This window comes from Akebia trifoliata, chromosome 3 (genome assembly GCF_017979445.1).
Source record: "Akebia trifoliata isolate Shusen 1 chromosome 3, ASM1797944v1, whole genome shotgun sequence".
In the NCBI taxonomy this organism is placed as follows: Eukaryota; Viridiplantae; Streptophyta; class Magnoliopsida; order Ranunculales; family Lardizabalaceae; genus Akebia; species Akebia trifoliata.
In genome coordinates this window covers 43,928,891-43,938,749 of record NC_141377.1, presented here as the reverse complement: position 1 = coordinate 43,938,749, position 9,859 = coordinate 43,928,891, and the positions used below count along the sequence as shown (strand labels likewise).

The 9,859-nt window shown below is 35.2% G+C and overlaps 1 protein-coding gene across 2 annotated transcripts; it reads right to left on the bottom strand.

Moving 5' to 3' along the window:
* Positions 1-551: 551 nt before the first annotated feature.
* CLT2 (CRT (chloroquine-resistance transporter)-like transporter 2) lies at positions 552-9,445 on the bottom strand. Of its 2 annotated transcripts, none has more exons than XM_086435645.1 (10): positions 8,885-9,445; positions 7,101-7,246; positions 6,880-6,917; positions 5,819-5,934; positions 3,861-3,960; positions 3,737-3,772; positions 3,532-3,582; positions 2,403-2,526; positions 927-1,052; positions 552-843 (listed from the first exon to the last, which is right to left on the bottom strand). In XM_086435645.1, the coding sequence occupies exons 1-10, from the start codon at positions 9,286-9,288 to the stop codon at positions 695-697; spliced, it is 1,290 nt and encodes a 429-aa protein (XP_086291771.1). In that variant the 5' UTR covers positions 9,289-9,445; the 3' UTR covers positions 552-694. The 2 variants fall into 2 exon arrangements, with proteins under 2 accessions (XP_086291771.1, XP_086291773.1); XM_086435647.1 differs by having other exon boundaries at positions 8,899-9,038.
* Positions 9,446-9,859: the final 414 nt, after the last annotated feature.

The following is a 9,859-nucleotide window of genomic DNA, read 5'->3' as shown; positions in this document are numbered from 1 at the left end:
CCCAAAGAGAATGCCCGTGTCACATAGGCAAACTTTAGTATATTTATATAATAAAATATAACTGTAGATCCCATTCAAGTACAATTTTGTGGGGGTATAAACTTTAGATACAAGATTTCCTAATAGAATGTCCATTAAGCAGTCACAATAGGACTGGCATTTACAAACCATTTGTTTGGTTTATGATTAGAACTTTGATTTCCCTAGAAAGGATGTCTTTGTTCACTGTATATGGTAACTACAGGATAATGGAAGAATTGCAAACTTCAGGTATTTTAAGAGCTCATACAAGAATTTCAGAGCGTCCACAAAACTAAAATCACAAATGTTGAGCTAAATTTTCCAAACCTCAGTAAGAACAAAATATCAGAAGAAAAAGAAGAAGAAGAAGCCATACACATGTGCATGAGTTCACAGCTTCATAATCAGACCATGCTCAAGTGATCTACTAATTATATGTAATGTTGTGTATTGAAAGCATGAGATACCCTGGCCTAGAACCAACGATAACAGAATCGATCTGTGATTCAAAAAAGGGAAGAGTGGCCCTCTTTAAAAAAGGATCATTTATACTATCACAATTAGTATTTAAATTGTGTGTACGAATTCATCATAGAAACAACAATGAGCTCAAGTGTTGCCAATGCAACCAAAGTAACACTTTGAGAGCAATCATTTATTCAAAAATTTAACATTAAACACTCTTCTTTGCAGTCTGAGGTAAGTTGTAAACAACAAGACCCAATACTAGAATCACACTGCCAAAGAGGAAAAAAGGGCTCAAGCTTGAACCTTCAGGGAGATAAGGCAATGGAAGGGTAAGGACATAAATGGCAATTGGCACTGCAAAGTGGGGAAAAAAATCATTAGCCCAAAAGGATATATATATATATATATATAATGCACGTGTGTAATAGAGAGAGTACCTGCTAATGTTGCCGCAAGAGAAGAAATCACGGCTGAGGAAATTTTGACAAGACTAAGCAAAGAGATGTTGAAAGCCATATTCACGGTTATGAAAAGCAGAGGTAATAAAGGGGCTCCTTCGCAACCTGAGGAGAAACACACACCAAAGAAGAAGTCAATAACAATAATAATTATAAAAAAAAACAAGTTAAGAAAGAGAAATGTTCAAAAGCCCTAAAATGTGATTTGGCCAGATTTTGTGCCAATAGATCTGTATTACATTTCTGGACTATCAGATTTGATGAATGATGGATATGCCCGTGCATCTTACTTGGTTTTTGGTCAATCATCCTAGTTCCTCATTGAGAAAAAAAGAAGGAAATGGTGCACCAATTTTAACTTTACAAATTAAGAGACGCTCCAAAAGGGTAAGTCTTCCCAATGCTGCAGAACAACCACTGTGATTTTGACCCAAGATACAATTATCTACTCAAGTTCTAGCTCTTGATTGAATAATTAAGATTGCCAAAATCAGTAGAAGTTCTAGACAATGACCCATCTCCATTGAATCATCCAAAAGCAATGTAAGAACATGTAACTATGTCAAATTCAAGAGAATGTACAATTGCAGCCCTAAGCAAGGGTGCAAGAGAGAGACAGAGATATAGAGAGGATTTAAAGTTGTGTCAAGGGCGCGAAGAAGTGTATTGGGGGACAATCGCAAGACCAAGTGTCATATGTTTTTGAGAAGCCCAAATGCTGACACATCCATAAACATTTATTATAATATATATTTTAGCTATATATAACTCAGAAGTTTCTTTTTAAATTTTTTTTAAAAAAGGCACAAATATATGAAAGTAAAAGAAAATATTTAATTTAATAGAAGTATACTTCTAATATCAAACCATAGTTCTGTTTAACAACTTAATAGATTAATACATGGAAAACGGATTAGCTCTCCTTCATAAGTCATCTTACATTAAAAAAATATTAAATTAAAATAAAGGGTGCCCTCATCTTATGTGTCTAATGCGACCAGGTATGTCCATTTGTCGACACATGTGATGGCAGCAAACCTAAAAATGCTGTGTCATTGTTTGCGTATTCTAGATTGAAACTATGGTTTGTGTCGTAAACTTAATATTCACACAAGAAGTACAAAGTACACAAGCAGAATCGACCTTTCAATTTTCCTAAAGCAACCAAATAGGGTTCAACCGAAGGATCAAATGATCTGGTTCCTAGACGACTTCTTGACTTGCCATTGCAGGATTATGATAGATAGGGCATTTACGATCATCTGATCAGTAAGCTGTTGGCCAGGGATGTCAGGAAACAATGACTCAAAACTATATAACAAACCAACAAAATATTTTGGTAGCCACAGAAAGTCGCAGGATATCATGAAAATTGAAAGCATGGGCAACAAAGAAAACTGTGAAAATTAAACAATACTTAAACTCCTACATGTGATCTCCTATGAAAAAACTTGCCTGTCACATTGGCTCCGGTATTCAAAAAGCAAGCAGCGCCACTTTTCAGGTAGGAAGGGAGCTCGGCAAATGGTATACCTTTCAGGTTTGATAAGAAAGGGAGAAAGAGAAGTACAAAAAGAGCCTACATGTCCAAAAAAAATAAACCATCGTGAGAATGATATCTACAAATTTAAAATACTCCAAAGCAAACTTCAAATGGGTCAACATTATTCAAGAATAAAAAAAATCAATTTAAATGGAAGTTACATATGTGTAGTTCACATCCAAGACACAGAAACCAACCACATTAAGTCTACTTGTCCAGGTTCCATGATGTTCAACGATCTTTTTAGGTATTGTGCAGATCTAAACGGTGAAATTAGGATGTAGGGCACACTTTATCATTAGGTATAGAATAACTGTGGTTGTTTTGTTATATAATTGACTATACAGGTAAAATAGGCATCTTCCCATTTCTGTTTCCTATTTTACTCTCAATGATTCTTATCTTCTTCTCAGATGATATTGACTAATTGTAGACAACCCAAGCTTCCCGGTCCTTCCTCTGCCTCATATCATCATCATGGGTGCCTTTACCCAACTATTTGGGATTGAAAACACAAAACAAAACAGTGCTTCTTCGAGCCTTTTCTCACCACCTTAATCCATGCCATTTTACAGTCTAACCCTCACCCCTTGATCCTTTATAATCTTCCCCTCCTTTCAGATCCAATCACATTTATCTTTTTCTACTTGGAAAGTAACAAAATTTATATATTAACGAAATGGACAAAGCAGACAACAGAAGAAACAAAAAATACAGGAAATTAGAGAAGGGGGGCCCCAATAAACACAGTATTCCATGTTAAAACTACTTTTTTGCAAGAGAATCCACCACATTGTTTGTGGGCTATAGGACATATGATGATCCATCTAGCCAACCATGTTCATCATCATATGATACGTCCAAATCTACAATGGCTAAATGTCATAATTCCTCAGTTGATACTACTGACATCAGACTGAATTGATGAGGTTGATTTATGGAGAAAAAACTATTCTATCCCTACAATTAATATTACAATACGAAATCTAAAAGTAGTCTTTGAGATGAGCAAAAAAAAATGTAACATGCAACTAAAGTCACCTGGAAGCCAGATCCAAAAGAATTGACGACAAATATGTCAAGTGGTTTCCCCTGCCAATAGATTAAATAAGAATTATTGAGAATCCTGACCATGCAACAAGACAAAAGAACACTACCGGTCTAAAAGAAAAAAGACTCAGAAGGCAATATTATTTTCAAAAGGACATTCCGAAAATAACCATACGTATAATGGGATAAAACATACCTTAAGGCTCCTTGCCGCATCAATGAAGACAAACTCCTGCAAGTACACTAGGTTGGTTTAAGTTCAATTGTTCTGATTCTATAGAGTACCAATATAAAAAAAAGACTAAAGCGATTGTGGTAACCTTGAGAATTGATGCACCAGCTTGAAATGCAGATGAAGCGATCATTAGTGCTGGCCATATAAACTCCATGTTGGATAAAATTTGACCCTCATTTGAGCCGCTGCACTTATAATGAACACAAACAAGTATGACTTTTACCTGCTATGTTGCATAAGAAACTACACATGTAAGGATGTGTACTGTAAGTGTACACAAATATATTGAAGCTAAACCACTTCTGATCTTATTTTCCAATGAGAAAACAAACACTACAAAGTATATTTCACTTTTTTCCATCACAACCGAGCAGGAAATATACAGGACCATCTTGAGAAGAGAGCCAAAAAACAAAGATATACGCACCACCACATACACACACAAACACATGCATAACTAGCATTTCCACATTCCAAAATCTACATTTATATTAAATAATTATATTCTCATTAATTTGGTGAAGGTGCTACATTTAAATGTATATAACCATATGCACGTTTCCTTGATCTGTTATCTTTTACAATATAAAAGAGAAAACCATATCCATGACTAATTTATATCTTAAGTATAAAATTAAACAATCTAGACTGCCATTCTACTTCATATGTGGTGTACAAACCTCATAAGCACACCTTACTAAAATACTAAGTAATGAGGATTAGGAATATAGAATTAAACCAATAACCAGAATTACACATCGATCTATTTCATATGGGGAGATAAATGTTTTTGTTAATTTTTTTAATAGAGAGTAGCTACCTACGCACATATCTAAATGAGATGCACCTCTGGCATGAGGTGATAAAAAAAAACATATACATTTTCTAGAGCCCCTGTGAATCAGCATGCCCACAAGCTTATAAAACCTTTTATTTTTAAGTACTGAGTTAAAAGCTTCAAGGCATCACTCGCACACTCACATACACGTATGCACACGCATATACTACATACATATAAGTGATCTAGTCATTTTTGGATCAAGTGTTTAGTGATCGATTACTCAAAATGGTCAAATGACCTTCATTCAATTTTAGACATCATAAGGGTCATAAACACGGGTTTGAATGGGTATCCATGGATAACAATAAAGGATTTGAATATGGATTTTGAGTTTTTCAAACAGATTAATAGCAGGTTAGGTTCAGGTATCCTGGTACATACGTTTACCATTCACTACCCAACCCAATACCTGAAAGACCTAACAAAATCTGGTAGGGCTTGAGTTCAAATCTTATACCAAAATATGAATTGGGTACACTATGGACATATTGTCATCCAACTCAAACATGCCTTGAATGCTTGCATGCACCCATCCAGCCACCCACCCACACACACACACAAATGTGCTGCACCTAACAGAAGCTGCATGACGAATGCTTTCCTACGTTCCAAAAACTACCATTTTTTATAATTTCTAACCTCATTCCCCACAGCAACTCGTATACTACCCCCAGAAGGTCCTCATGAAAACTCCTTTCCTTTAATACAAATATTACTTCTAATGCATTGCTTGAAGTGAGTAAGATATGCTTGGCAATCATGTTTATCTCTAGTGTGCTTGTTTCATTGCTCAACACCAACATAACATGCACTTGCCTCACAAAGGAATATACCATTAAGGGCATTGGGATTACCATAGTCATAAAAGTATAAAACAATATGGTCTTGACCGTCGATATGACATTTGAGGCACACATGGAAGAGGATCCCAGCCATCCAATCAGTAGGCCTCATTAAGGTCTTCTAACCCCCAAATCAGATGTATCATCGAGAAAGATTATATAAACATCTAATTGAAAACTAACGTTCTAGTGATCACTAGCAAGCACACTAAGCAGATTCTTTCCACAATTAGTTGATGTTCAGTTTTGAACAAATATCTTCGATATTTACATACAGCCCATTAAAAATTCCAGAAAGTAAAGGAATCATTCAAAATCAGAGAAGCCTTCATGACATGGAATATGGAACAAAATATATACCTAGCTACTGCTGCAACTACACCAACAGCTACGAGCAAGCAGCCAACAATTTGATTAAATGAATATTTTCTTCCTAAAATCAATGTAGAAAACATCAGCTGCCACACCAAAAATGTCTGCAAAATAAGTGCATGAAAAGCACATGATGAGGATGTCAAATAAACAATCAGATAGATTGATAGTCCAGAGGAACATTGAATGACTTGCACATGTAATCGGGTAGTTAATATTGACTAATCAATGCATAAACAATCATATTCCATGTATCATTTCCACAAGCTTCTGTTCTTATTGTAATCTTATTCTTTAATGCGTATTTTGGTCCCCGAATAAAAGCTCAAGGGAAGAAGACATGTTTTGGCATATTTGAAATATTATAGGAAAAACTAAGACAACTAAATTTGGATCTAAGTATTAAATTAAGGTTACTGGTAGTGTAACAACCAAAAAATAACAGTTACGGAACAACATTATATAATGGTAGGCTCCACCACAAATAATTTTTTTTTAAAAGAAGTGTTATAAAATGAAATTGAATTCTTAATTTAAAAGCAGAAATCTGAACTAAAGTAAAGAAAAGAACGTTGAATGATAACCATTTCAAGTTTTAAAAGCAATTTTTTTAAGAAACGGAAAACTGAAATGATATCATCCAGTAACATCCATTATCCATGAAAACAATGGACATTACTAACAGAAAATCTGCCGAATAATGGAACGCCTTTACTTCCTAAAATATGGAATAGGCCTTGGTAGTTACCGTTATAAAGGTCATCATTTACCATTGCAGGATGTTATTTGAAGCCATGGTATAGACATTTTATAATTGATTAAAGCCTCATGATAGTTCACAAATCCTATAGTTTGCAAAAAAGAATGCATGGAAAATAAAATGTCAATTATAGTATGAACTATAATTTTTAAAATAAATTTAAAGTGGTTTTGATCCCAGATCTGTGGTATTACCACACAGAATTTGCAGAACCAATAAACTAAAGTGTTGTTTCAGCAGCATCATAGGTTTTTTTACTAAGTTAAATTACTTAAATAATAATTGTTACCTGATTTAATATGGGTATGGATGGTCCTGGAAGCATTGCTGTTAAAAAAATAAATGAGAAACAAAATCCAATTAGTAGTATAATGACAATATTTTGGAATAAAATACAATGAACAAAAATAGATACTGAAATGCAGTTTTCGTGTCATAAGCACCATATTTGAATAATCACTTGAGAAAATTATTGTTTAGTGCCTCTCGAGATTAAGTTGCCTAAGATACCTCCAGAATACATCCCAGCAGCAACTCCAAGGGCTTCTAGAATACCGATTACCACAAAACGAGATTTCGGAAGAGCTAGCATTTCATCGGTTATAATTCCAGCACAATATCGTACAAAAAGGATAGAAAAATAAATAGCCACATACCTGAATTTTATAAACAAATATTGTCAGAAGATTGCACCATTCAAATCACATCCATAATTAACCATTCGACCAGGAGGAAGAAAAAAAAAAAGGAACATCTAGTATGGGGAATTTTGCAAATAATTTGGTCTCAAAAGAAAAAAATAGGAAGAGGTAAGAACACACACTACCATTAACAACGGTCAAGGGTACGAAGAGGAGTAGCATGGCATCTGTTTTGAATTACGCGTTTATAAGGCTAGGCTCAAACCGAGCTAAGCAGATTGCTTTAATATGATTTATACTTCAGATAAAAAGATGGAAGAATGAAGAGAAAATCAGAGTTCCCTGTGTGTGTCTCTATTTGTGTGTGCGTGTTTGTGTGAGTAACTTGCAATGGTAGACTACAAAAAGCTTGAATTTTGAGGCAATATAATGGGTGTTTGCTAAAAACCATTCCCAGTTACTGTGCATTGATGTGTTGGATCTCATAGTATGTAGTCAGCACACAAAAGCATCACATTCATTGTTTGTATCTTACCCATATTTGGCCGTTAGCTTATTGATTCTAGTATGATTAAACCGCTGCTGCCCTGTTCAACGTATTGTAACTGTGCTCATATCCATATTGGTACATGGGCATCCTACCTTACAACTTTCCATCGCACCTTCTTTTCTGTGTTTTTTATTACGTCCCTTTTTTTTATGATGTAGGGTGTCCCCACCCCCTCTGGAAGTAGGATTAGTCCCTGCGGATACAACAAACCACCACAAACTGGCATATTGGGTATAATCATGGGGGAGAGAACTATATCTCGTGTCTCTGGGAAGAGAAACCAAGGACGTTGAACCACACCTCCACTACCCATGTGGTACTTACCAATTTACAAAAGATTAACAAAAACAATTTCCTAACTAACTTAGTAAGGTAAAAAAGGCCTTACTAAGGCTTATCTATAGTCGAAACAAATCTTTGTGTTTTGTTACAGATCTCAAGGTTTTGTTTTGATGGTGGATGAACCTTAGTAAGACCTTTTTTCCTTACTAAGTTGGTCAGGCTAGCTCTACTCAAAAAAAAAAAAAACAGACAATGAGCAATGTCACACCAAAAGAAAAGCCTTAAGTGCATGTATAGATAAAAACAATTGACTTTGTTCTTGATGACACCACCTACCGCCCCTCCACCACACTCCGACCAACAACCAAAAATAGCAAGCCATCGCTAATTTAAGAGTCCATCAACATTTGGCCACCAACCATTCGTGTTCCTGGTCGAATTCAAGGTTGTTCAAATCATCTATCCGATATCTGTCTTTGCTTGGCTATGTTTTTGGCCACTAGATTTGGTAATAGAGGGGTGAGGAAGACAAATGAAGAGGACATATTTAGGAATTTATTTTTTCACATTTTTCTCCTAGAATAGTTTTATTGATCCAATTAACACACAAATTTATATACTAAGCATATTAAAAATACATTTAACATATTGTTTGAGAGTAAGACATGTCTTGAGAGCTATGCTCGATAGATCAAGTCAACAAGAGGTCAAGAATTGGCAATCAAGGAAGAGAAATTAGCTAGCATTACTGCAATTCTTATCATACAAAGATTTACAAACAAAGCAAAACAACATAGAAATCGTTCCTATAAAGAAATTACCCAAATGTCGTGACCTGGGCGAGGAAGAACGGGTACTCCTTCATAGGAACAAGTGCAAGCTTGTAGAGGACACGATTCGCAACCGCTAAAACAACAGTAATTGCAGAACCAACTACAATTTGCCCCTTTATGTTTTCGGTAGGTAAATGTGATTCTTCTCTCGAAGCATGGATTCTGAATTCGGGTTTTCTAACAAAATTGTGGTCAAGGTAGCTCTTTCTGCAACCAACACTAAAAATTTCTCCATTTAAGGATGTTGGTGAAGGAATCCGAGAGCATAATCTAGGGATTTCAAGTGTTCGAATAGAGATTAAAGGTCGGAATTTGATTCCATAGTTGATTCTGTGAGGGCGAGATTGATGTTGAGATGGTGTGAAGATAGAAGATGGATAAGAAATCTCCATATAAAATGTTGGCGATTATCTCTTTTCGGAGAAGAAAGAATGTGCCTTCTCTTCCTTGCTCGTTCTTTCTGTGTTTGTTGAATCGTGAAGCAGAGGCAGAGAGCATAGCAGAGCACGGTTGAATATTGACTTCTCCAGGGGCATGTGAAACGACTACTTATAGGAAACAGGGCTTTTTATAATTTGTGCTAAAGTTCCCACCTACTCAGGTAATCAATGAACTAGTAGTCCTCGTCATTTGGGCGGGCGGGCGGGCGGGGGGTGCTATTTGGACACACCCATTTCACCTATTTTCTTGTAATACCTATCTTAACTTTAAAATAAATATCTACACACTTATTAAATACATTTTAACCTTAATTACTTATTTCTTTCACCTAAAGGCATCAAATCATTTTTATTTTTCAACTTCTTGCTCTCTCTCTCACACACTTCTTCTTCTTTTTCTCATATAAAAAATTTTCAATGAAGATTTTAAGCTTTAATCTTATTTATTTTTCTAATCCTAAATACTTTTAATCGAGTCGAAATCATTCACGTGAGTAAGTTATATTCGATAAGTACTTATTGA

Excerpts from the sequence above, each read along its gene's own strand:
- CLT2 (XM_086435645.1), bottom strand. The coding sequence starts at position 9,288 with ATGGAGATTTCTTATCCATCTTCTATCTTCACACCATCTCAACATCAA. Across the intron at positions 2,527-3,531 it reads CTTTTGGATCTGGCTTCCAG|GCTCTTTTTGTACTTCTCTT; the intron begins GTGACTTTAGTT and ends TTGGACATGTAG. Across the intron at positions 1,053-2,402 it reads TACCGGAGCCAATGTGACAG|GTTGCGAAGGAGCCCCTTTA; the intron begins GCAAGTTTTTTC and ends GTTTCTCCTCAG.